At 43.0% G+C, this 27,297-nt stretch overlaps 1 protein-coding gene across 2 annotated transcripts; it reads left to right on the plus strand.

Moving 5' to 3' along the window:
- The first annotated feature begins 6,165 nt into the window (after positions 1–6,165).
- SUV39H1 (SUV39H1 histone lysine methyltransferase) lies at positions 6,166–22,580 on the plus strand. Of its 2 annotated transcripts, XR_006414839.1 has the most exons (7): positions 6,166–6,255; positions 13,157–13,302; positions 13,590–14,255; positions 15,785–15,931; positions 16,018–16,147; positions 16,905–17,133; positions 18,468–22,580. XR_006414839.1 is itself a non-coding variant. In XM_044431155.1 (6 exons), the coding sequence occupies exons 1-6, from the start codon at positions 6,183–6,185 to the stop codon at positions 17,039–17,041; spliced, it is 1,299 nt and encodes a 432-aa protein (XP_044287090.1). In that variant the 5' UTR covers positions 6,166–6,182; the 3' UTR covers positions 17,042–17,183. The 2 variants fall into 2 exon arrangements, 1 of the variants encoding a protein (XP_044287090.1); XM_044431155.1 differs by lacking the exon at positions 18,468–22,580 and having other exon boundaries at positions 16,905–17,183.
- The last annotated feature ends 4,717 nt before the right edge of the window (positions 22,581–27,297 follow it).

The following is a 27,297-nucleotide window of genomic DNA, read 5'->3' on the forward strand; positions in this document are numbered from 1 at the left end:
ATCTGGTTGGCCCCTGGTCTGATCCAGCATTGCTCCTTTTCAGTTTTGATGGTATGTTCTTCCTCTGTGATTTTTGTATTTGGCTACCTTTAACTATGCATGATTGGTGGAACAGAGTTCCAAATCATTATTTTTAAGCCTTTGCTGCCCTGCACCATCAAAGGGGCACATTTTGTCAGCTGATTAAAACAACCGCCACCTGAGGTAGCAGCTCATCCATCTCACTTTGAATGACATCCAGCCACTACAAAGCAACATGTGGCACAAACCTGCATTACAAAGTGATGCAACTATGCTCATGTCACCTTTCAATATCTTTCTACTTTTTCTACAGTCAGAACGCTAGGGAACTTTGTGTGGTACTTGCTCATATTAGTAGCATGGTGGATGCTGCATCCTATTAGGTTGTGTCACCCTGGAAACATTGCATTTTGAAGAAATACTACCATGGTGGTGACTCACACACAGAAGGTGCTCTAACCTCGATCTCCTCAGTCTAACACTAGCCCCATGCATCTTTACTAGGGACTTGGTTGACAGAGTGTTAAGACAGAAGGCTCTGCAGAGAATCCTGGTTCCATACAGAACACCCTGAGGATATTGTTGCTTTTATGCATCTCAGGTATAAAGACTGAAAGAGAAATTTATACTTATGATCAGTTTCTATTTTAGTAGGTGTCCATAGGACCATTTGTCCATTGAGACATGGACAGATATACACATACAGGAGGAGTAGGTAGTCTTTGACAGGGATATTCCTCACATGTCTTCACAGTTTCCTCTTCCAATTGGTGAGCATGTTTTTTCATTGGTTGTATTCATGTTGATAATCTTGAGCAAGAAGGCAAAAGGTTTTCCTGTTCTTCTGGTCTGGGAGGGTGTGGAGCTCTTTAAACATTTTTTCTTCTTTAAATACATCAGAAGCAGGAAACTTATTCAAAATTCAGAGATTCTAGAAAAACTCAGTTGCTGATGTTAAATAGCATTGCAGACAATTCTCAGCAAAGGCCAAGAGGAGGCCCTTGAATCCTTTAAGTGAGCCTTGAAGACTGATCTAAATAGGGGACAACACGCAAAGAAATGTCCTAGGAAGGCCAGATGATGAGGGCTTTTATTAAATCTTTGCAATGAAAAGACCCCAAACCTCCAGGATGCTGGGTAGGAAAGGCTATTTGTGATATGAAACCACCGAGATTGCTAGACACCAATAAGGAGGGGTTTGGCAGGAGGTGGATAATGATTTAAATCACCTACAAAAACCCATGCTTTAGAGCAGTGGTCCCCAAACTTTTTTGGGCTACTGCCCCTTTGCTCTTGGGCAACAACTTTAGTGCTCTCACACCCTTTTCTTTGTATTAGATCTATTGCTCTACTGCAAATGGAAACAACCAATCTGGCACTATAAAGTTAAACTTAACTTTGTAAAACAATGTAGTGTTTTTTCAATGAAAACATAAATGCATGTCTCTTCTATAAATACAATGTTTTTATAGTCCCTCTATCAATACCTTTCAATTGTATCTTTATTTTACTAAAATATAAAATTATGTACATTACAAGACTAAAGGTCACTTCAGTGCTTACAAACCTTGAGCACTGGCCCTTGCAGGCATAAAAATGTGATGATCACCACTCTAACAGCATCTGCTGTCTGATTTGGCTAGTGTGAGGCACATGCCCTGTCCAGACCAAGTCACCACAACAATAAAAAATGGGTTTACTTTTTATTATTATTATTATTATTATTATTATTATTATTATTATTATTATTATTATATTTCTATGCCGCCCCTTGCCAAAGCCTGGGGCGGCTTACAACACAATAAAATACATTGAAATACAATAGAACTTTGAACTCCAACTTCAGGCAAATTGTTTCACAATATGAAACAAGACCATGCTGTTGTATATAACTCAATGTTAATTTTTTGTGTGTAAAGCATACAAATAGTATCCAGGTTATGAACATCACATTAATGTACAACTCCTACTTAGGACAGACAGTTACTAAACCTAATACATACTTTGTGCGCGTACTTATCAAAACATTCTGCAGCCTCAGCAGCTTGTCAGCTCTAATCTGGCAGTTTGAACTGGGTCACTGTGATGTTAACATTGTGTTAAGTGTGTAATTTTGTGTTTATTTATTTTATTTATTTATTTAGAAAATTTCTATGCTGCCCCATTCGCCGAAGCCTCGGGGCGGCTCACAAACATAAATAACTTCAATTAAAATAATATAAATTAACAGTATAAAGTTATTTAAGTTATACCTTTTTCTTAGTAAACCAGATATACAAAGTTTAATGCTTGTTGATTAAAAAACCTTGTATAGCTTACCCAGCCTAATGGGCAATTAAAGCATGAAAATGTATGGTTAGGAATTCTTCGAAAGTAGGTTTAACAAGCATTTTTATATAGGCTAACACAGGGATGAATTTGGGTATTTAGTGGGGTGCAGCAATGTGTTACTTGCTTTGAATGTAGATTTTCCATACCTTATGTGAATTAATCAATGCCCCTTGTCAATATTAGTGAACATTAACCAAACTACTGCTTCCTTTTCTTTTAGTATTTACCATTGAAAGCATTTTTTCAAAGTGTAAATCCATTAAAATATTTTTGATTAGGTTATTCTTGATAGTTTAGTTTTCATCTGCTATTTTACAGTCTTTTGCCTTTTCACTTTCTTTGTTTCTTTTGTAGCAATCTTCTAATGCCTCTCTGCTACCCACCCCCTTTTTCTCACTGCCCCCTGGATCTTTCCATTGCCCCCAGCGGGGCATTACCAACCACTCTGGGAAACATTGTTTAAGAGCAAGTTTGACACTACAGTTCTTCACATATTTCTTAAGCAATGGTGCAAATCACAATTTACAAGTATTTTACAAGGAAGGAGGATGTGCTTTGTGTAAGTTCTTATATACTTGATGTTTTAATAATTTAGGAAATTGTTCAAGCTGGAGATCTAAAAGCTGTACATTAGGAATAGTAAGAACTAAATTGCACACACAATCACAACAGTCCTTATTTTATTAAATAATCTTAAATACTACGAAAAGGTTTCAGATTGCAATTGCAACAGTCTCCCGAGTTGCCAGCTGTCTTAAATTATTTTTTAATGTTCAAATTGTATTAATAAGTGCACAGTGCTGTGCTTCAAACTTTTACGATTAGATTTTGTCTTATCCACTTGCATTGCCATTTTTATTCATGAACTGAAACAGAAATGTTATTTTCCTGCTTTTTCAGCTCCTAAAGAACAAGTGTGGTGTAGTGGTTAAAAGTGCAGGACTGGATCTTGGGCAATTTGGATTCTAGTCCAACTGGAGTGACTTAGAGCCATGTCACAGACATTCAGTCCAACCTACCCTACAGGGTTGGAGATTGGGAGCAGCAGGAAGAGAATTGTGTAAGCTGCTTTGTGTTCTTTAAAAAACAGAAAAAAAGGTTGAATATAAATCAAATAAATAAATACATTTCTTAGTTCTTATGCCAAATTATAAATATATTCTCTCTTTCCGCCTGCAGAGGAAACTACAACTGTGAAAAAAATGGCTTAGTTTCCGAAAGAACTCTGGTTCAAGGTGACTGGCCAATAATTTCCACTAAGGCTATATAGCCACCTTGGCTTAAAGTATTGGCCAAATCCACTTATTGTCTATGTGTAGATTATTACTCTATCACTGCATAAACAACTATAATCTCATGCAATTTTTAGTAAGAAAAACTGAAACTGAAGGCCCAGAATTTTCAAGAAGTAAGAACAGATAGATTGGACAAAGACAGATTCCTGAGATGCATTAAAAACTGAAATGAATGCTCATGTCTGATTGGTAGGTAATCTGGCATCTGTGATGGAGCCACAGCTTCATTTTTATGAGACTGAAAGTGTAGGTTCTGCATGTTTGTGATGAGATTTAATTCTATCTGATTTGTTTAAATAAGAATTTAATATTTTGATAACTTTTTAAACAGCTCTGAACATAAAAAGTTATCAAAACTGAGTGGCTCTGCAAGACATACAATGTGGACAAGCACTGTTAAGACAGATAAGTAGATGCATATGCAAGATATACACCCATGACGCAGAAAGGTACACCCCACTCTTCTGCAAGAATAGAAAGACTAATTCCATGGCTTCTTTGCAACTTGAAGTCAAAATGGCAGCATTCAAAACCTCCACTAGAGCATATGTTCCAGATGGATCATGAGTGAAGTCACAGATGAAGTCTGAAAGTGCCAAAGGAAGAAACCAATGCAGGACGAAAATAAAGCCAGCACCAGTGGGATGTCAAGTGGGGGTGGGGAGGAAGATGAACATTCCCTATATTGTAGTGTTTGGTATCTAGACATTAAATAGATGCTAATACTGTAAAGTTTATATGAAATCCTGGTACCAAAGAGGGGTCCAAGGTTTGGAAAGCTTGCAGAATAAGTGCAAAGTATTGACCCAATGACTGCTAGAGTCCAGGGTCTATCTACGTGCCAATGGTATGGAATCCACCCCCCCCGCCCCCCGCCACACACAGAAACACAAGTATACTAGCATTAACTCACAGGCTAGGTTTTTAGAACCATGGAACATCCTACAGGGCAATAATATGCAGATATGATGAGTTGACCTATATACTAAGGCTAGGAACTCTCTGTTATGGAGAATGAAGATGTGGTGTTGGCTACTAGCAATAGTAAATAAATGTATGGATCAGGGTTAGCTAAAAGCAACTTCCTAAATGGTGGCTAACATTTAGAGGGAAGATTTGTCTGAATACCAAATCTAAATACCATTTAGTTACCGTATTACAGGAGAGGGATATTGCCTTTTTGCCCTACTGACAGGCTTCCCAAGGGTAATTACACTCTGCATGTGCCTAGAGGGCATATGAGGTACAAGAATAATTTTAAAAAGAAAGTTCTCCAATATTTCACAGATAAAAATAGGAATACTTGAGCAATTCTATTCTCACAAGAAGATAATTACCTGCACTCAGCTGCACCACCCTTACACATTGCGGAGTGCTCTTCTGACCAGCAAGGTTATCTTTTAAGGAGAGAGATGTTGAATAGAATCTCATAATGAATCTGGTGACACTTCTAGAGTAGCTGCAAACAGAATATGTTCAGTAACATTTCCTATCAGAATAAACAGATGTGGAGATATGGAAGACCTTGTAGTCAGGCACATTATTGTCTGCATATGCATTTATTTATACCTATGTGGATCAGAGCCAACATGTAACTGCTCCCCCTTCAGAAATTCATCCTTCATTCCCAAACACATTGGAGAGTAAACTATAGATCACATTAAATTTAACAGGGTTTCAATTTGAGAAAACAGGCTCAAGAATCCATCGAACGTCTAGAAACCCAACATCTCCCCTAAAGGCAAGATAAGGACAGAGATGGAATGGGAACCGTTGGCATTAAATACGGGATGGTAAGGCTGCAGAACCACTTTAGATTTCAGCTGCATTTTAAAAAAATGTCTTAACTTGCTCTTAGTGGAATTAAGGACAAGAGGAAATTATGTTTTCAACTGATAACCCATTCCTGTTCATATTTCCTGAAGAGGACTCCAACTCATAATTCTTTTCTTGCATTTTATGTTTGTTTTTGCTCCTACGGTTTATTTTGCATTTCTTTGTATTTATAGCCCCCCTCCCCTTTCCTGTAAAGAGTCCCAGGCAGCTTGCATATTCCTCCTCCTCCATTCTATGCTCACAACGACACTATAAGGAAAATTGCGCTGAACCTGAGTGGCTCAAAGTAAAACTTCATGGCCGACCGCGGAGAACTGAGAGAAGTTTATAGTTTTGCGTGCATCGAACTCGCTGTACAAAATTCCTCTACAAACAGGCTTGCTGTACAAGCAAACTTTCTAAAATGATTCCTCAGCAAGCACGCTTATAATAATTACAGCGTTTGGAGTGCCGGCAAACGTTAGCAACTAATAATTCGCGCCGACTCGCGATAATGCACGAACCCGCTGCTGCACAAATGCAAATAAGGTCACGGGAGGCGGCTCCCGAAAGCGTTGGGCGGGAGCTAGAAAAGTTTCAGAAGCTCCCATTGGGTTCAGTGTACATTACTCACGGGCGATGCTCAATGGGAGAAGTCCGGAGGGAGCCACAAGATCCTCCAGCTCCGCCCTCTTCCCCTCGCTCTCGCTTGCTCGTGAGATGAAAACTTTCTGGCGGCCTCAGTGGCTGGAGGGAAATAAAAAAAAGCTCAAGATGGCGGAAAATTTAAAAGGTGAGTGAAAACGGCAAGAGCGCGCCGCGGTTGTGGCGCGGGACGGATTTGGAGAGGCTGGCGTGCGCGAGGGGCAGCGGTTGGTCACCGGTCGAGGGCTACGGGGCCAGTTCGCACCCGCCGCAGCATTCTTAGCGGAGGCGGCGGACCTCGACGACCGTTACGGGGCAGACAGGGGAGCGCGCGAGCCGGCGTACGTGGCGTGGCCGTGGGCCGCCTCGCGCTGAGAGCGGGAAAGAAGTGAAGCGGACGCGGGGGAGGGGGGCAGGAGTGCGGTGGATGGGGATGGGTATACCTGGCGGGCCAGAGCTGGCTTGCCCGCCCTCCCCCTATTCAAGATAATATTTTCACCTCACGCCTGCAGTGGCAGGTAGTTCAGTTGCTACCCTGTTGAATCCTTTTTCGTTAGCAAAGGAGCCTCCCTTTGCCGCTTGTCATTTATTAATACTTTTCAGCCAGCAATCCCTTGCCTTTTGCTGGGCCCTCGTGTGCTCTCACCATGTGCTCACCGCTCCCGTCTCTGGAAAAAAAGCTATGTCACATATCACTTCCTGTTGAAAAGTCTCTTAAGAGTTTTAGGGATGAACCTCAAAAGTCTGGTTTACGGCTCCCTTCACAAGATGATCTTGCTGAGATGATTAATGCCACTCAAACTCTTCGTCTGTCAGATGTTTGATTTAGCCACTGGAAGAACTATCTCAACCATGTATTTGTCTAAAGTATATTTGCCTTGCTTCTTGACCAAAAAAGACCCAAGAGTGCTTTACAGAACAATTAATTTTGTTGGACCTAGACAGCAGTGGTGATCAAGAGCAGAACTGAGCACAAAATAGATTGCCAAGTTCTTTTGTACTTCAACTTTCTGGCTACTGGCCATGCTGATAGGTGCTTCTGGAAGTTGAAGTCCAAATCTGGCACTTTTATCTTCTGTCCACCCTTGATCTAGAAGAAACAGAGATCCAGTAGCTGAGAGTGACCAGCTCTAATTTGAGTAGCATGATCATGAATGCATGATCTTGAAGGCAAATGTTGAAATATTTCTGTCATACAGCAGAAAAAAGACTGCGACCTTCATACCATCTGGAGAAAGGCTAGAGAGATTTAAATAGTTACTCTTGTTTTCTTAACAGTTACAGTAATCATTATAGTTATACACCATTATTTTTCAGTACAAACAGAAAACCCACACAGATTTGTTTTAAACTACCTTTTCCCACAAGTCATCCTTCCTGCTTGCTCAATTCACCATTCTAGTAATCAATTATGAGCATTTTTTTCTGAAATACATGAAATGTATATATGCTTTAGGTATAATGCAGTCTAAGCTTTTGCTTTCTCTTTTCTCTTTTTTCTCTTTAAAATTTGGGATGATCTGACAGTAGGGCATCTCAGCATGATGCTCCCTGTACATGGGGGGGGGGGCATCTCAGCATAAGGGTGCAGGTGGCAGAATTAAATGACTTTCATGTTGCTTCAGATCCTAAGTCTGTTGATGCTAAACTTTCCTCCAAAGTATAGAGTAATAAAAGATGGTGATCTATGTTACTGAAAATGCAGTTGTGATGGCCTTGATAATTTATTTCTGTTGCATCAGATTTTATAGCCTCCCTGAGTCCAAGGGCTTGGAGCAGCTGATAATATGCTAAAAGGATAATAACCCTCTCACTTTTCACTCACATATATTTGGCACTAACTAATGCTGTCAGCTGTATAGGTTCAAAAAGAATGAAGATACAGGAGGTGAAAGGTAACATGAGTCAACTTGTTTTCTAGAGACTTTGCTAAATTTCTTAGTTACTAAGAGGCATAGGATTTGGTTACCCAAACCCAGATTGCTTCAGACTAGAATGCAGCAAAAGAAAGCCTCTCAGATTTTTATATCAGTATGTGAAATTGTCTTACATTGAGTCAGTCAATTGTTTTATATAGCTCAGTATTGATTACTGTCACTGGCTTTCCAGGGACTCAGACATGTGATCTGCGGGGACCAGGTATTCTGCAAGTAAATTAGGTGCTCTACTACCACCCCTGGCCCTCTCAGAATATTGTTAATTGATCTTGTGAACATTAAGAAGAAATATTGTCCCTATTGTCTCACTATTTACAGTGAGAAAGAAATAATAAAGTATTTTCTGCCTGGCCTTCTGGCACAATTGCTATAAAGCCCCCATGTTGTTTTATTTCACTGTCATGTTCTTGTTTTATTTTACTGCCTGCTCCATTCCCCTGGAGAGAACAGGGGAGGGGGCAATTCTAATAATTTTGCCCCCTCAGATCATGCCGCCTCCACCATCAGCTTAAAACTATATTTAAGTTAAAGCTGTGTGTTGGTTAGAGTTATCTGCAGCGTGGAGACCAAAGTTGATAGTACAGACTTCAAATACATTGTTACTTTTAAAGTAATTGAAATTAATTGTTAAGACCAAATAACCCTGGTGTTACCAGACCGAACCAGTCAACAGCTGGGGCAAACCTGGGTGGACCCCAGACCCGAGCCGAACAGAGCCTGAGACGAGACTTAGAGCCAAAATCAGCTTTATTCTAGTGCACTATAGAATAAAGGGAGACAAAAGGGGACATTCAGCCCAAAGCAGTGTCTCAAAAGTTGCACCCCAGTACATGCGTTTTATACCCTAGGTAACCAATTAGGTCACCTAATAAACATCTGATACATCAATACATCAATGTATGCACCCCCTCCCGTGCTGGAGAAAGAGTCCTTTCTTCTGTCAAGGACCAGACATTTCCCATGTCTATTTCTTATCTGCTCGAGATTCACACAGGCTTGCCATGTTCTTACTCCCTGAACTTTTGCAACTTTCATGGCAGCTAGAACCAGTTTCTACTGTCCCTTTGATTACTGTATGCGAGGTCAGGCTAGCGTGTTAGCTGAGGGTTACACAAAGTTCATTTTGTTCTTATCCCCCCTCCCTTCTGGGACAGTATAACTGGTGTTTTTACTATGTGGCCTTCCTCTGGCCAACTACTTTTGGGGCCTTTCTCTGGCCAATTACTCTTGGGGTGTTTTGGGGTGCTGCAATTGGTAACACTGGCATATGCACCTCTAGGGTTCCTTTATCATTCTGGCCAAGTTTCAGTTGTCTAGATTTCACAGTCTTGCAGCTATGAAGCTGACAGACTGAAAGACATGTATCTATTGTTATAATCATTCTAATGACTGCAGTTGGGCCACCAGCAAATGGAAAATGAAGACTGGAAGAAGGTTTTAAATATTAGAATAGTGGCAGTTTAAAAGTGATTTCCCTGAGAGAGTGTTTTATTATTTAATATATTTTGAGTCACCCCAATGACTAATGTTATTTGGACATATTATAACAATTAGTTTTGGCCTTTATTTATAAAACAGGGAAGTAATCCTCTTCCCTACAACCTAAACCAATGGTGGGCATGTCATGAGTGGAGCCAGCTGGAGCTGGGGGTCAGACTAGATGGCCCGGGGGGACCCCTTCTGACTGCTCTGTTTTTATGTTTCTCTGTTAAACTGGTCAGAAAAACTGGCAAGCTAAGAATGATACCTTATTTGGGGCATAACATTGTTCATAGTATCATAGATACGTGTTACAGGTAGACCTCGGGTTATGAATGTGTTCCGTTCCTGAGAAGATGGAAATTCTTCTTTAAGAAGAATTTGTATGTAAGTCAAATCACATATAATTGGCCCTCCACATTTGTAGGTATTGAGAAGCAGGACTCCCATGAAAGGGGAAATACCGCAAATATCTCTAGGGCACCCCCCTGCCCAAACTCACTGATGCCTCCTCTTTGTAGCAAGGAAATGCTGGAGAGATTTCCTTTTCCTGATAGGTGAGGCAGGAAGACATGCTTCAGAGACTTCCCTCTCTACCCTTTCACTTCCTCTTTCTCTATGGTGATGCTTTGCAGGCCCTTCCTCTCTCCCCTTTCACTTCCTTTCTCTATGGTAAAGATTTTTGCAGTAATTCTTTAAAATTAATAGGCTTCATGGCAGTTTGTAAGTATGGGCTGTTTGTAACTTGAGGATTGCCTGTACTTGGACATCAGCAACTAGTGGGTGTGTGCTTGATAGGTGTCATAGAGATACGGCTGAGGGAAGAGGGATTCCACCTACCATGGTATTTCATGATAAACATGGTATAGCTGACTGGGGGAAAGTGAGATGGAGTAACAGTAGTGTAAAAGAATTGTCTTGCTAACCAGTTCCTTCTTACCAAGGGGACAGCAGAGAATGAGGTGGCTAGATGGAGTCACTGAAGCAGTCAGCGTGAGCTTAGGTGGACTCTGGGGGATGGTGAAGGACAGGAAGGCCTGGAGGAATGTTGTCCATGGGGTCGCGATGGGTCGGGCACGACTTCGCAACTAATAACAACAATTTTGAGGCCCTGCTGCTGTGGTTGGGTAGCCAGGTCAATGCAGAGATTATACTGGTGTACCACCTACCCTGATGTCTCCCTTCCTAAACTAACTCGGGTCATATTGGGTTGACACTGGATCATCATCTCAGGCTTCTCATAAAGGGAGTGTTTAACATTCAGTCTGACATTGCTTGGTCAGGGATGGTTTAGGATTGTCATGTCCTCCATGGCAACTGTGGACCTTGTTTCAAGTTGTATTTGGTCCTACACATGAAGCAGGGCACACTCTTGATTTGGTATTCTATTCTGGTGGGGTGGATGCTTTGAAGAGGAAGGAATTACCTGTGACTCCATTGTCATGGCCAGATCACTGTCTGGTTAGCTCTGGATTGGCAAATCCTGGTCTGCAAGGGTTAGTTTCTTAAATATGCTTGGAGAATTTCCTGCCATATTAGTTGCCAGTACAGTTAAAACTCTCACTGATTTGTGGCTTACAGAATTGACCCAGGCTGTTGACAGCTATTACTTCTAAAGCTCCCTCTGTCTCTTGAAAGAGCCATGTCAGCTCCCTGGTTTAAGAGTGGGTTGAGGACAATGAAATATGAAAGATGGTGGATACAGCACCACTGCAGAAAGACTGGGAACGAATCCAGCTGAACACAGGTGAAAGACCTATACTGTCATCATGAGGGAAGCTGACATTCACATAGAATGGACTACCAGTGCTGTTACCACCATCATGTTCATACAGAACTGACTGGCAGTTGCTGAAGAAGGGGTGCCAAAGCAGTTGCTGGCTCACTGTGAAAATAATACATTGTGCTTTATGGATAAAGTTGATCAGTTTTGTCTTGACCTGGTCTCCAATACTGGGATAGGTCAAATGATGGAAACAGCTTGGCCACTTGTTTTCAAGTTTTTTCAGTTCTTGAAGATGTGGACAGTGTATCTAGAGCAGTGAGGGCCACCACATGTATACTCACTCCTTTCCCTTTTTGACTAAATCAGCCATGTTGGGACTGATATTATAGCTAGGTGAAGTGATTAATCTCTCTTTCTGGGAAGTGGTGGTTCCCTTTCGCTTAAAAGAGGCAGTAATAAGACCTTTTTAAAATAACCCTACTCCTGGATCCAAGATATTTATCTAACTATAGACCAGCCCTGGTCAAAGTGATTGAGAAGGCAGTGGTGTTTGCCACTCCATATACATCTGGATGCTATTGATTATCTGGATCTGGGGTGAGCAATTGGTAGTTTTTCCCTCTTGATTGGCTAGAGCTGATGGCAGTTGTAGGTAAAAACATCTGAAGAGACACAAGTTGCCCACCCTGATCTGGACTGATTTCAACTGGACTTTTGGCTAAGTTATGGGACTGAAATAGCTTTGGTCACCTTGGTGGATAATCTCCTGGGTACTGGATGGGAGCATGTGACACCCAGGATCTTTCAACAGTATTTATTTGTTTATTTAGAAGTTTTATATGCTGTCCCTTATGCATAGCATCTCAGGATGACTTTTAATCATTAAAATCAAATACAGTAAAACAATTTCTAACAATAATAAATAACATAGTGAATAAAAATAACTTAAGTAAAAAAACAACTATACATTAAAATACTAACTTTTAAAATAACGGTTAAATAAAAAGTTTTTGACCTGATGCTGAAAAGAGTATAAGCAAACCTCTCTGGGGTTCACATTCCATAATCTGGTGCCACCACAGAGAAGGCCCTACTCCGAGTAGATGTCCTTTTTACCTCTTTCAAGGAGGGTTCTCGGATCAGGGCCTCTCGCTGATCTTAAGGGGCGTGAGGGCATAAGTATAGTACCTTTCTGGACTGCCAGGCAGGCTGGGTCTTGAAGGAACCGCTGTTCTAGCCCTCTCTGTGAGAAGAAAGTGCTGAAGGATTACTTGTTGACTCCATGGCTATTGACCTTTACTAGGTGTAGGTAATCTTTTTTGCTATAGGCATATTTGCAATTTGCGAAACTATCCTGGGCACTGCCACAAAATGCCTGCTGTGGGAGTTATATGAAAGGAAGGTAGTTCTACCACCAAGTGCAAAGCAGGGGTAGTATCTGAGCTCCAATACATTAAACTGGTCCTTTGAACCCACAGTTTTCAGCACCAGCAAACACCTATTTATTGCAATTCAACCTGCTGGTGAAAAGATGTGATTTTTTTTTTCTTTTACAGATGGGGTAAGCAAGAAAAGTGTCCAGGAATGCATTGGTGCTATGAGTTGGTATTCAGGGGAATTTGTTGAATTGCATATATGAGTAATCCAAAAAATTGTGATGCCTTTGGGTCTGTTTTAAGATTCATGGCTATTACATACAAATATGTATGCAAGAGAAGTGAATTACAGATGTGAAAGTGAAACACTGGCAGTATGCATGTTAGACTTAGCATTCTGAGGCTTTCCTTTCCCTAATGATATTAGATAAGATTCTTGGCAGGGTCTGACAGTAATACTATTACTTTTGTTTTTGTTAAGACAAAAGTTACATTTTATCTAACAATCCACATCTACCCTTATCACTGTAGCCTGTTCTGTGTATTGCAAGTCTTCTTGGTCCCAGCTTCAAGATCTGTGCCGTTTGGAGAAGGTGTGCTGCCCTGCCTTGGGTATTACCAGAAAAAATCTCTGTGATTTTGAAGTGGAATATCTTTGTGACTACAAGAAAGTCCGGGTGAGTTTATCAGGCTTCCTACAGTGTTAGCCTTAATTCCTTTTATACAAACTTACATCAGCCTTCTCCAGCTCTCAGCTAATAGAGGTCATGTATGTGCCCTTAACTGATGCAGATTTGTTATAATCCTTGTGGGATTACTGGGGTCTATCCTCATCTTTCACTTTTAGTAAACTATAGAAGAATGAATAGTTGGAAAATGTTATTTTCTGGGGTCTTGTCTTCTATTCTGGGAAGGGGATTGTCATGTTTCAGCCTGATGCTATCCATGTTACCTTTTACCTCAGGATGAAGAATACTACCTGGTGAAGTGGCGGGGTTACCCTGATTCAGAGAATACCTGGGAGCCCAGAAAGAATCTGCGCTGTATCAGTATACTCAAACAGTTCCACCGGGATCTAGAGCAGGCATTAATCCGGCGAGGATGCAAGCTCAGAAAGAATATGCGTGTGCTTGACCAAGGCATCTCCAACTACCTAGTACAGAAGGCAAAACAGCGGCGAGCTTTGCAGCATTGGGAGTATGAGCTCAATGCTAAGCGCAACCACAAGGGATGCATTGTGGTAGAAAATGAGGTGGACTTGGATGGGCCTCCCCGGGACTTTGTCTACATTAATGAGTACAAGGTTGGGGAGGGCATCACTCTCAATCAGGTGGCTGTGGGCTGTGAGTGCTCAGACTGTCTGTCAGAAGCTGTGGGTGGTTGCTGCCCTGGTGCCTCACACCATAAATTTGCCTATAATGAGCTGGGCCAAGTGAAGATCAAGGCTGGCATGCCCATCTATGAGTGCAATTCTCGCTGCAGCTGTGGGATTGACTGCCCCAACCGTGTGGTGCAGAAAGGCATTCGTTACGACCTTTGCATTTTCCGGACAGATAATGGGCGTGGCTGGGGTGTGCGCACACTGGAGAAGATCCGCAAGAACAGCTTTGTCATGGAATATGTGGGAGAGGTAGGATGTGCAGGTGTGAGGCAGATGTTGAGTTGTTATTCATGGTGCAGAAGATTAAAGCAGGTTCCAAATGCTAAGCAGTGGCAGGCAGCCTGGTATTCTCCAGATATTTTTGGCCACAGTTCTGACAATCCATGACTACGGAATGTTGGGAGTTGTAGGATTTGTTTATATATGTCTAAACATGCATAGAAATGTACCCTAAGTCTCACTTATTCTGATAGACTATAATGGATGGGCTGACTGCTTGGAATGCTTTTGTCAATCACAAGTAGCTTCTCACTTGCATTTTAAAGGGTCAGGCAGTAGGTATTTACATATAAAACAGGGAGAGGAATTTGATATATGCCAGTTAATTTGGGCATAATGAAATAGACAAATACATTACATTCTACAGAGTCCTTTTTAAGATGCAGAAATCTGAATAAAAACTTTTATGTTGTTTAAGTCCAACTGAAAGTTGTTTTGATCATGGAGAGCTTAAAATAACTGGATGTGCAGGAACTGTGTGACTGATTGATCATGGAGAGCTGAAACATGACAAATATTCTCTTGAGAACTTTGAGATTAGCAAAGGTGTGGAATGAAAATATTGTCTAGCTCCCCTGCCTACTCCCACAAATGGAAACAAGTTCTTTGAATTCTAGGACCAGTACAAATGGGGAAGAGTGCCTGGCTTCCTTGCTAGTTCAAGTGGAACAAATAGCTGTACACTCTAGAAAGAAGTTGCAGTATGACTCTTGTGGGCTTGGTTCTCATGGAAATCATTTTCTATTGCCACATTTAATATAGCATTTGCTTTGTGAGGCAGCTGCAAGACAGGAGTGTTAAGGGGAACATTTCATTTTGCTCATTGTTCAAAATAACTGTTACACAGCAGAATAATGTATGTTGGACCTATCAATTGGCCAAGGGAATAAAGGCTGCTGAGTTACATAGAATCATAGAATAGTAGTGTTGGAAGGGGCCATGAAGGCCATCGAGTCCAACCCCCTACTGTTTGCAGGACACCATGTTACACATGTGTGTTTACAATAATCTATAAATCACCTTGAGGATTATTCCATCGAAAGGTGGGATTTAAATTTTCTAAATAAATCAACAAATATATAAGCAACAAAGACATAAAGAAATAAATTCCAACTAATACTTGCAGATACAGGGTAATACAATACAACCACTGTGATGAGGATATACTTTGGAGCCGCCTAGTGAACATCTAGGATTAGAAGAGGATGATTTATTTTAATTGTGTGATTTTTTTTCATTACTCAACTTTGTCCTCTTGAACTTCAACTATCTGTAGATCAATACATCTTTCAGAAGCTTATTCCCTATGGTGGGAATGGTTTTAAAACTGTAGGTAGAAAAATTAGGATGGACTGAGCAACTGAGACAATCCACTATGTAGAGATGGATATATACAGCATGGAAGTCAGGAACATGGAAGGATAATTCACAACAGGGAACTAAGAAAGCGGAGATAGCCCCTTTTCTGTAGTACTCATTGTTTTTTGTGTCTCTTTCAGATCATCACATCAGAGGAAGCTGAACGACGGGGTCAGATCTATGACCGACAGGGTGCTACTTACCTCTTTGACTTGGACTATGTTGAGGATGTATACACAGTAGATGCTGCGTACTATGGCAACATTTCACATTTTGTGAACCACAGTGTGAGTGCAGTAGCCATATTTTGAACATAACTTTTCATGTGGAGTTTTGTCTTACTTTACTCTCAATTCCTGGTTTTTGCTTCTAGTGTAACCCCAACCTACAGGTATACAATGTATTCATTGAAAATTTGGATGAGCGGCTGCCACGCATTGCCTTCTTTGCTACTCGACCTATCCGTGTTGGTGAGGAACTCACTTTTGACTACAACATGCAAGGTGAGAAGAGGAATTGTGGAGAAATTTAGTGGGGGGGCGGTGTTGAGACTTATTGCAGTGACACAATGTCTGGCCAGTGGGGAGAGGTGAAATTAGGACTGATGGTTCCTATTTTTGAATAGTTACAAATTCCAGTTAACTTTCCTCTTTGATTTAAAACTGTCGCTATACTTTATTTGTAAGTTAACTTCTTTTGAAGATTATTATAGCTAGAAGTTAAAGGAGCAGGGAACTAGAGTTTATACTGATTTGCCAAAAATTAGCCTTCTTGCCTGGTGAGGAGCATGGACTGGGTTTTCATGACTGGGGAAGCAAAAGCAGCCACAGTGTCCTTGTAATGGTTTCTTTTCCTCGTGTGCATTGCATGTGTGCTGCTTTAGTTTCATAATAATGCATGCGATGTACAGATTGTAGTGTTACCTGAACTGAGTGGTGAAACTGCCTTCCAAACAACCTTGCAATGCATGGCTTATTCTAGGATCATTTGTCCACCCCTGCTGCTGCCCTCCCTCCATAGTTTTGGATGATACAGTAACCTGTACAGTGTAGGCAATTATGGAAATGAAGTGGCACAGAATTGGAATATACAGAGCAGGAAAAAGAGTCCACTGTGGCTTCATTTCCTTCCATAGTGTACAAAACTGCCCATTGATTAGGAATTGTAATTTGATGTCAGGTGTGCTACAAAGTAAGAGATTCTGACTTTAGTTTTGATCTCATACCTATACATTTCTTAAATAACGAATCTCCTCAACAGTGGATCCAGTAAATGCAGAAAGCACAAAGATGGACTCTAATTTTGGCCTAGTGGGAGGTCTGACTGGCTCACCGAAGAAGCGGATGCGAATTGAGTGTAAATGTGGCACAGAGTCCTGCCGGAAATACCTCTTCTAATTCCTTGCCAGTTTTGCTTGGAAGATACCTGGTCAAGCTTGAATTGGAAACCAAGGACAAGCTGGCAATTGCTGAAAGATTGCAGATGGAGGGTAAGAGTCAGGAACTTACCTGTTTAAACAAAGTACCAGGACCACGAACTGCAGCAAGGGCAAGAGCCCCATTCTCTTGTGCTACACAGCCCCACTTGGTTGCTTCTCACTGCCAGACCAGAGTATTCTTATGGCAGCTGGGGACTCTTCAGTAGGCAGGAAAGTGGTTTGATGTCAGACTTGCTGCTGAGAAGCTGGCTGAAAAGACCATAGGATAGAACACAGCTTCTATCACAACATCTGTGTTTGTCTTATCAGAACCTCAGTTACAGTTTCTTGTTTTTTTAAAGGCTTGATTGCAAGTGCAGCAGGGCAGAGAACACTGGCTAATTTCTTCAATGTGGGTTTCCAAGGCGTAGAAATCTTGCTTTTTAATAAGAAGTACTTCCTAGCTTCCTTTTGGATAGGTGGGGAAACACAGCCATTTGTTGTTGAATTTAATTTGCCTGTACACAAATTCTGTGTATTACCTCAATGTGCCATATGACTGCTGTCTATCTCTACATATTCATGAAATCTCTTAGTGAGGGTGGAAGAGAGATCCATATGATTTACTTGAAATCGCACTTAATACCCATCATGGAGACAAGCCCTATGCAAACCGAAAAGCCACATTGCCTCTTTTAACAAATATGTTCATTTTTAAAAGGAAATGTTTTTTGAAATATATCTTTGGACATGGGTTTGGGCAAAGAATCTAGCTTCTGGAAACAGCTATATTTTGGAAGCTGTTATGAAGTCTTTGAATTATGACTGATGAACTGAATTAGATGGTTGGATTCGTTATTTTGTTTGTGAGATCTTATGCTTTTTACTTAAACCAAAAACCAACCAAACAAAAAAACCCTCAGCTTACTTCAGTGATGTACCTCTTTGTAGAAAATAGGAATTAGAAGCTACTTTAGTGTAACAAATTTCCCCTGACTTTAGCCAAGCAGGTCATACTGGATTCCTTCAGTAGCTCTTAGAACTGCAGAAAGGGGGTTCATTAGTTGTAAGCACCATACACTTAGGTTTGACATACAGAAGTGAAACTTTTAAGATCAAATAATAGCATCACTTTCCCTTGTAATTATAGAACATTTCATAGACTGTTTTAATATACCTTGAACTACAACATTTTTTCCTCTTATTTCTTACCCTTTGATGAAAAAACTTTTCACAAAGTTTTCCCCACGAACTTACTTCTGTAGGTAAATTAAAATGGGGTATCCATAGAGAGCCCACAGAAGATACCTTTTTTTGTCCTGTTAAATCATCTGCTTATTTATTCATATGTATGGACTCGTTTGCTTTGGGCCAGCAATGACAGATTTCACTGCTTTTCTTTAAAGAATTGGACAACACAGAATTTCAGCTACCGCCACCAACTCTTGGAAGGTAGATGCACAGGAAGACTTCATTTCTCAAGGCTATCACTTTTTAAAACCAGATCTGTGTTTGTACTAGTTGCATGAGATGCAGAAGTTCAGGTTTTGGAGAGTAAATGAGAGAGACATCTATTGAATTCTTGCCTGCCATGCAACTACTAAAAGCAGAGGACCAGAGCCAGGAAAAAATACAGCATCATTATCAGGCAACATACTAAGTATCTGCCTGAACGTGAAAACATTTGGCTGCTCTAAACTAAAAGGAAAGCAAGATTAATAGTGTGGAAAGCCTTTTTTTCAGCCATAAGTACTGAGAAAACAACAAAGCGAGCAACTACACTTGCTATTATGTCTTAAAGTGTTTTTACAAGGATGTAGGCCATAAACCAGGGCCATCCGTATCCTAAAGCAGCTACCTCTGGTAGCAGATGCTGGTAGGTAGGAAACAGCATAAGATATTGGAGGATAGTAGGGTTATGCCAGATGGCCTTGCTTTGTGTCCCCTAAGCCAGCCAGCTATCCTTGGGTGTGTTGAAAGATACTGTCTTTCTGCTAGTACTGAAGTAAGATTTAACTGCCAAACTGCTCAACTTCAGCACATGGAATGGGAAAGGGACACCATCTTGTCCCTTGCCTCAGACAACATGTCTTAGGTCAGTATTGCCATAAAGTGTTTTCTGTAATACAAAGGACATAGCAATATTAAACCCATTTTGCATTTGCTTCATGCTGAGTAGAAATGAAAAACTTAATTCCATCTTCACATTTAATGTGCTAGTTTGTTTTTAATTCTATACAGGATACTATGTCTCAGAGCTTATTTTTGCCCTGTTTGGTTCATTTCTTTGCCATTTTTGCGAACTTGAACTCATTTGACTGATAGCCACATGCTGGTCTTGTCTCTCAAGCTCTACCTAGGGCTGCAGTAGTCATAAGTACTCTTATCTGTTGTACCCAACTTCAGAGAAGATTGTGAACTTTGGTTTTATATCTGTAGGGTGGCTACATTTGGAATACAGTATACAGTGCTGACTGTCACTTCTCAAAAAGGCTAGGGTAGAGCTGAAGATGGTGTAGAAAAGAGCAACCAAGATTATCAGGGAAATGGCACACTTCATACTGAGGAAAGACTACAATTTAGGAGTTCTCAAAACTGCTGCAGGGAAAATATGACTAAAGCTTATAGAATTATGCATGAACTTAGAGGAACATGGAGAAAGATAATGTTTCTCCTCAGTGTTAAAATTCAAAGTTATCCAATTAAACTGAGATTCAGGACACAAAAGGAAATATTATTGAGAGCAAATTAACGTAAGGAATTCATTGCCACAAGATGTGGTGTCAACTACTAGGTTAAAAGGCAAATAGGGATTATCCAAATGAATAGAGGACAAAGCTATTGGTTTTGATGGCTATATTCTACCTTCATGTTCAGAGAAACTGTCTTTGAATCCACTGTTGCTCCCCAGCAACTGGTGAGACAGTTTTTTGTCCTCATGTCTTCCCTTCCAGGCTTCCAACAGGCATCTGGTTGGCACTGTGAAAACAGGATGCTGAATGAGATAGTTCTTTGATCTCACTGGAATGGACTCTTAATACAAATATGTATGGGTCACTTGTATGGGCCAAATATTTTATAACAGTTATATACTATTCAAGCAGTACTCCAGAGCTTTCACTAAAAAAGCAGTGATGTCTGTCAAAGACATCCATTTATTTTTGTTAATTAGGGCTAAGGCAAGTTGCAGTTAGAATTCATCAGGAATGCAGCTATATTATTTGTTAGAAGCACATCCAGAGTGTGTGACCTTTCCTTAAATATATGCGTGATCATGGGAGGCTTCTGCTCAAAGTTTCTGTGATACACTGAATCCAAATCAATCATCTATCTAATGTATATATGGAGCTGGAATGACTGCATTACATTTTGCAAGCATTATTCAGCCACTGTTAACACACATTATCTTAATCCTCTCTCATCTATACACTTACAGATCTCTTAACCCTTCATTAGGCTGTTTAGTTTGTTTGCTGCAAAGATGTTGCTTGCTTGCACTTCCATCAATGTAGTTCTTCATCGTGGCCTCTGTGCATCACACATATGGGTGCTGTGCCTGTGCAGTGCCTTTGGCCGGAAGATTGATAGCTAACGGTTTTTGGTGGGAAAAAGCTGCACGCCCTCTCTAGCCTATAAAGAGCAGAGCATCCACCATTTTGTTCAGTCTTTGCGACTGCCGTTCGCTGTGCCTCATGCCGCTTTCGCTATCGCTCTTACCGTTGCTCGTCTTGTTTGTTCTCGATTGTTCTTCTTTCCCAGTTATTATAGCCCTGTTAGTATTAGTAGTTCTTGTTGAAATTCTTGTTCCTCTTGATAGTTCTGTTTTTTCGTTCTAACTCTTTCGATCTTCTATAAAAAAAAAACAAAAAACCAAAAATAGATTCTTACCCTCTGCACTATCTTCTCCTTTTTTCCTTTTCTTACGATGGCGCAGCGAGTGGCTTTCCGCAAGTGCAGGTCTAAGATGTCTCCTGCAGACCTGCATGACCTATGCCTCCTCTGTCTGGGGAAAGGGCATAGGACCAATAAGTGTTCTCACTGCCTGGCCTTCTCTAAGCAGGCCAGGAAAAATCGCGAGAACCGCCTACGAAGGCTTTTGTGGGATCAGGCTCTTCTGCAGTCTGACCCACTAGTCACCACTCCAAGCCTGGCTCTTCCACTGCTCCTCCGCCTCCACGCCCTTCGGCTCTACCCTCTTGCCCTTCGGACGAAGGCGTGTCTACCATGGGCGCTCGGCCCGCTTCTCCGAAGAAGCATGAGAAACACAAGCATGCCAATACCGACAAATCGGCAGGCCACGAGAAGACCAGGAAGGAGAAGGCTCCGAAGCCACCGAAGAAATCTAAGGATCCAGAGCGTCCCAGGCATCGTGACTCGGGTTCGACGGCCCCCTCAGTACTGATGGTAGTCACCGTACCAACTCCACCTGACCCCGCCCTTCAGGTGGCTATGAGGGTTACCCCTCAAGGGTCCCCTCACCGTGTGGCTGACCTTCTGGCAGAGCCTCTCCCAACTCTACCACGGGAGTCGATTTCTGAGGGGGTGATTCAAGATTCTCCCCCTAGGGCTAGGTCTCCCACACCTATGCCCGCAGCCACATTGGAAGCAGATGTTGAAATGTCCCCGCCTAAGAGCCGGAGGAGCCGCTCCATGGAACACCGTTCCGAAGGATGGTACCGTCCCTACTACCAATCCTGGGGCGATCTGCATTCCGTCTGATACTACCCTGGTCCCAGGGGTCGATCTTCACCACCTCCTCACGACCGTCCGCTGTCCTCGGGCCCAAGGCATGTGTCCCCGATACCTCCTCGGGATGAGAGTAGCCGGTCCTTCTCTGCGGCTGAGTCCTCTTCATTGGCTCCCTCGTACTATGGTGCTGCTTCCGATGATTTGGAGGCTGATTCTACCTCCCCAGACATCGCTGGGACCTCCCAGGGCCCTGCGTCACCGGACGAATCGCACGTCTCCTTCGTGGAGTTGATGTCCCGCCTTGTCCAGTCCCTTGAGATCGATGCCATCCAATGTCCGGGACCGAGTACGGACAAATTTTATGACGTCATCCGCAGGGAACAATCTACATCGATTGTCCTGCTGCTGATCACCACCTTGCAACAGGCGATGATGCAACCCTGGGACTTGCCCGCTCACCCTCAACCGACTTCGTGGAGGTACAAATCCATGTACCAGGTTCGGAAGAGGACATACTCTTCCTCCTCCACCACCCCAAACCGAACTCGGTGGTGGTGGAGTCCTCCCAGGGCAGAGAGGCAAGAGGTCGCACCGCACCAAAGGACAAGGAGGGACGGAAGATTGACTCCCCGGCCAGGCAAGTGTACGCTGCCTCTGGCCTAGGGCTGAGAATTTCCAATTACGAGGCAACGCTTGCGAGGTATCAATATTTCATTATGCAGTGCATCCATAACATCGTCTCAGCCCTCCCGGACCACCAGGGTGACCTGGCTAAGGTCTTCGTCAAGGAGGTGATGCAAGTCGCCGTCCAGCAGTTGTCCACTGCCCGACATCATGTGGACACAGACTCAAGGCCTTGGTCGGTGCTGTCTCCCTCCGGAGGCATGCCTGGTTACCGAACTGTAACTTCCCGGAGGAGACGAAGAGGCGAATAGAGGAAATGCCCTTCGATGGGTCCAGGCTTTTCCACTCAAGGACCGACCACAAGCTAAAGAAACTCCATGTGTCTCGCATGACGGCATGGAGGATGGAGCTACAGACCCAGACCAGGCGTAAGTGGTCATGGACCTGTCCATCTCATAGGCAATCATACCAGCCTCGACAGCAGCCTCAACACCGGGCAACAGCAACGCCGCCGTCAGCAGCCTCCACAACGGTACCAGCGGGGCCGTCATCGTTTCGACGGAGATAGGAGACAGCACTGACGGGACGGGCGAACCACTCCTCTAATTCCTTTTATACCCACCCCCCTCTCATCTGGGGACCAGCTGAAAGGCCGACTCCCCATTTGGGAGTCCATCACATCTGATCGGTGGGTATTGTCCATCATACAGCACGGCTATCGGATAGAATTCGACATCGTTCCTCCATCGAGTCCGATCTGGTTTACATCATGCTCGCCGGTATTGCTTGATGAAGTCCAACAACTTCTTCGTAAAGGAGCGATTCGACAAGGGGCCTGGGCGGACGGTCCTCACGGATTCTATTCCAGATATTTTACGGTCCCGAAGTGGGATGGTGGTCTGCGTCCGATCTTGGACTTACGCAATCTGAATCGATTCATCGCAACGAAAAAGTTTCAAATGACCACCCTTTCAAAATATTCTGCTGCTGCTAAGGAAAGAGGATTGGTTCACCTCATTGGACTTGAAGGACGCTTATTTCCACATTCCCATTCTCCCGGATTATAGGTGCTTCCTTCGTTTTGCTTTTGCATCCCAATTATTCAAATTTAGAGTTTTGCCCTTCGGACTGGCTACCGCTCCGAGAGTGTTCACCAAATGTATGGCCCCTGTCTGTGCTTTTCTACACCTCCAAGGGGTACAAATTTACCCTTACCTTGACAACTGGTTGCTGGTGTCCCAATCTAGGGATGGACTTCTCGCCTCCATCCGTACGACCTGTGCCTTATTAGACAATCTGGAACTATGCATTAATACCAAGAAATCTTCTCCTCTTCTGGTACAGACAATTACCTTCATTGGAGCCCGTTTGGATTCTACGGTGGGAAAGGCCTTCCTTCCTCAGGACAGACAACAGACCTTTGCTCACCACATCCATCGAATGCGACGAGACAGCACGGTTTGGGCAAAGTCCATCCAGAGACTTCTGGGGCATATGGCTTCCTCAGTTGCTGTGGTCCCACACACCAGACTTCAACTTCATCCCTTACAACTGTTCAACAAGATGTTCCGTCCACAGAGGGATCCACAAGTTGATTCGAATTCCATCCTCTGTGCTCCATCCTCTACTCTGGTGGTGGGTTCCAGCCAACCTGACTGTGGGGGTTCCATTCAGACCCTGATGCCCTTCAGTAACCCTCGGTACTGATGCATCTCTCCTGGGATGGGGAGCAGTATGCTCTGACCTACACACTCAGGGCACGTGGAATCATATCAACTTCCTGGAACTCCTGGCTGTATTCAAGGCCCTGTGTTCTTTTGAGGACGTTCTCCGACATCGAGTTGTTCAGATAACTTCGGACAATATAGCCACCGTCTTTTATCTGAACAAGCAAGGGGGAACAAAGTCACCGGCTCTGGCCAGACTCTTGATGAAAATTTGGGATTGGTGCATCCCGAGAGACATTACGCTGATGGCAGTCCATCTAGCAGGTATGGACAATGTGGAAGTGGATCTTCTCAGCAGACACATGCTCATCTCTCACGAATGGGAACTAGATCCTCGGACGCACAACCGTCTTTTCCATCGCTGGGGGTTTCCTGATGTGGACTCATTCACCACCCCACAGAACAAGGTGTGCAATGTTTTCTGTTCGAGAGTGGGAATCGGACATGGATCCCTAGGGGACGCCTTCATGATCCCCTGGAGCAACCTGAACTTTTATGCCTTTCGCCTCAGCCCTCTTATTATGAGAGTGATAGCGAAGATAGTACACGACTGGGCCATGGGATTACTGATTACCCTTTGGTGGCCATGCCAAGCTTGGTTTTCAACACTGCTCGACATCTCCCGCGGAGAATACCTCTGTCTTCCACTGCTTCCGTACCTCATAACCCAATGGGACGGCACGCTTCGCCATCCAGATCTACCATCATTGAACTTAACAGCCTGGCGAATCCGATATTTCGCTATCGGTATTGATGGCATCTGCAAGTGTGTCAAATCCTGCCTCCGGATCTGGTGAGTTCAGCGCTTCGTCACTTGTTCCTCCCATGTCATCGGATCCAAGCAACGTCCCTTCAGTGCCAACAGCCTTTCATCCGGATATTCAGCACATCCTTGATTCTGCATTAAAACCGTCTACACGGAAGTCGTACGTGGCAAAATGGCAACGATTTTCGACCTTTGCCGAGTCTCATTCATTCTCTCCATATGCTGCATCTATACATCAGATCCTTCAGTTCCTATTAGAACTGCATCAGTCTGGACTGAAGCTGTCTTCTATTAAAGTGTACATGGCAGCAATCACCTATCATCGTGGCTTAGTTGATGGATCGCCCATCTTCTCTCAGCCTATTATAAAAAGATTTCTGAAGGGACTTCATAATCTTAACCCATCAATCAGACCACTGATGCCTACCTGGAGTCTCTCTGTAGTTTTACAAGCCCTTACGAGAGCTCCCTTCGAACCTTTAGCAACAGTCAATTTACGCCTTGTTTCCTGGAAGACAGCATTTCTTGTGGCGGTTACTTCAGCTCGAAGGGCTAGTGAACTATACGCTCTCCACATAGATCCTCCTTACCTGAATTTTCACAGAGAAAAAGTTGTCTTGTGATTAGATTCATCTTTTCTTCCTAACCTAAGGTAGCCACCTCTTTTCATATGGGACTAGACATTGTCTTACCTGCCTTTTTCCCGTCCCTGACAACTCCGTTAAAAAGATCGTTGTACTCACTTGACGTTCGGCACTGCCTAGCCTTCTATAGATCGAGGACTGAGTCTATTCGATGCTCAAATAAACTCTTTGTCAAATACTCCACCCGAGATCAAGGCGATCCGGTCACTCCTCAGAGGCTTTCCAAGTGGATAGTCCATACAATTACCCTGTCTTATCAGCTGGCTAGTATTGACTTACCTACTGTTCCTCGAGGCCACTCGATTAGGGCTGTCACTACATCCTCTGCTTTTGCATCGGGAGTCCCAATTGATGACGTATGCAGAGCAGCTACTTGGGCAACTCCTTGCACTTTCGCTAAACATTATCGCCTAGATGTTCGTGCTAGGCAAGACTGCTCCTTTGGCAGGACCGTTCTTTCATCTGTTCTTTGTTGAGGACAACTCCCCTCCTCCAATAATGGTAAGCTTGTTAATCTACCCATGTGTGTGATGCACAGAGGCCACGACGAAGAAAAGCAGGTTGCTTACCTGTAACTGATGTTCTTCGAGTGGCCATCTGTGCAGTCACACAACCCACCCGCCGGCCCCGCTTGGTGCCGGTGAGTGGACATTTTTGTCGGTACCGAACGTTTCCCATTATAGTAGGGATATTTTTTCCACATGGGGGCAAACGTTCATTCTTCAAAGACTGAACAAAATGGTGGACGCTCCGCTCTTTATAGGCTAGAGGGGGAGGGGGAGCAGAGCTTTTTCCCGCCAAAAACCGTTAGCTATCAATCTTCTGGCCAAAGGCACTGCGCTACATGTGTGTGACTGCACAGATGGCCACTCGAAAAACATCAGTTACAGGTAAGCAACCTGCTTTTTCTTTAGTTAGTTCTTGCTCCTTCAGAAAATGGCATGATGGTACCCATGAAGAACTTTGAACTATCCCCTCATCAGCTCTTATTTTCCAGGTACCTGCCTGGAAAACCTATTTGGGCAGTGACAGTGGGTTTAGAAATATTTTCTCCCAATTCAGAGACAAAAGAATAAAACCAAGGAAAAAATTACCACAGCAACAATACAGAAGAGTTTCAACACAATGACCCTCCCTCCCTGTTACAATGCCATACATGCTGTGGAAGATAAGTGACAAAAAGCGGCTGCATTAAGTAGCTGCAGAAGTTTGGTCTGAGCAGAGTCCGCTTCATTTGCTTGCAGAGCTTGGATTTGAGGAGCAACTGGTTTTGCATACAACTGTCAGAAATATTGCAGCCAGAGTTCTTGTAATTACCAAGGATGGTGCTAGTAGTGTTTGAAGCATGATAATGTGGGAGCAAATCCTCCATTTACCAGTTGTGGATCCCTAGACCCCAGTTCTAGGAAGACTGGTTGTTGCTTCTGAGAAATATACTGGAGTTAAAAGCCCATTGTAGAGATGAGCAGCTAGTATGCTGTCATATTGAAGGAGAGTCTGTGCACCACAGTAAAGCTGCAGAATTTCATAGGTCCAAGACAGAGTGATAAAGCAGGCTGATTCTTTGAAGTAGATGGCTTAGTCTGGCACTTGATAGAAGCAAAAGAGAGGGTGTTGCTTTCTAGTGCTTGATATCCTTGGGGTGATCTAACACTGAGCATGGTATTTTAACTCATGCTGTGTAAAATGCCACTGGCCCTGTTATTTCCAGAAGGGAAACAGGCCACTGCTGGAACAGCAAAGCAGTTCTGCACCAGCAAGGTGCTGGCTATGGTTAAATGGAATT

The sequence above is a fragment of the Varanus komodoensis genome, unplaced genomic scaffold (assembly GCF_004798865.1).
Source record: "Varanus komodoensis strain SLA01 unplaced genomic scaffold, ASM479886v1 scaffold22, whole genome shotgun sequence".
NCBI lineage: Eukaryota > Metazoa > Chordata > Lepidosauria > Squamata > Varanidae > Varanus > Varanus komodoensis.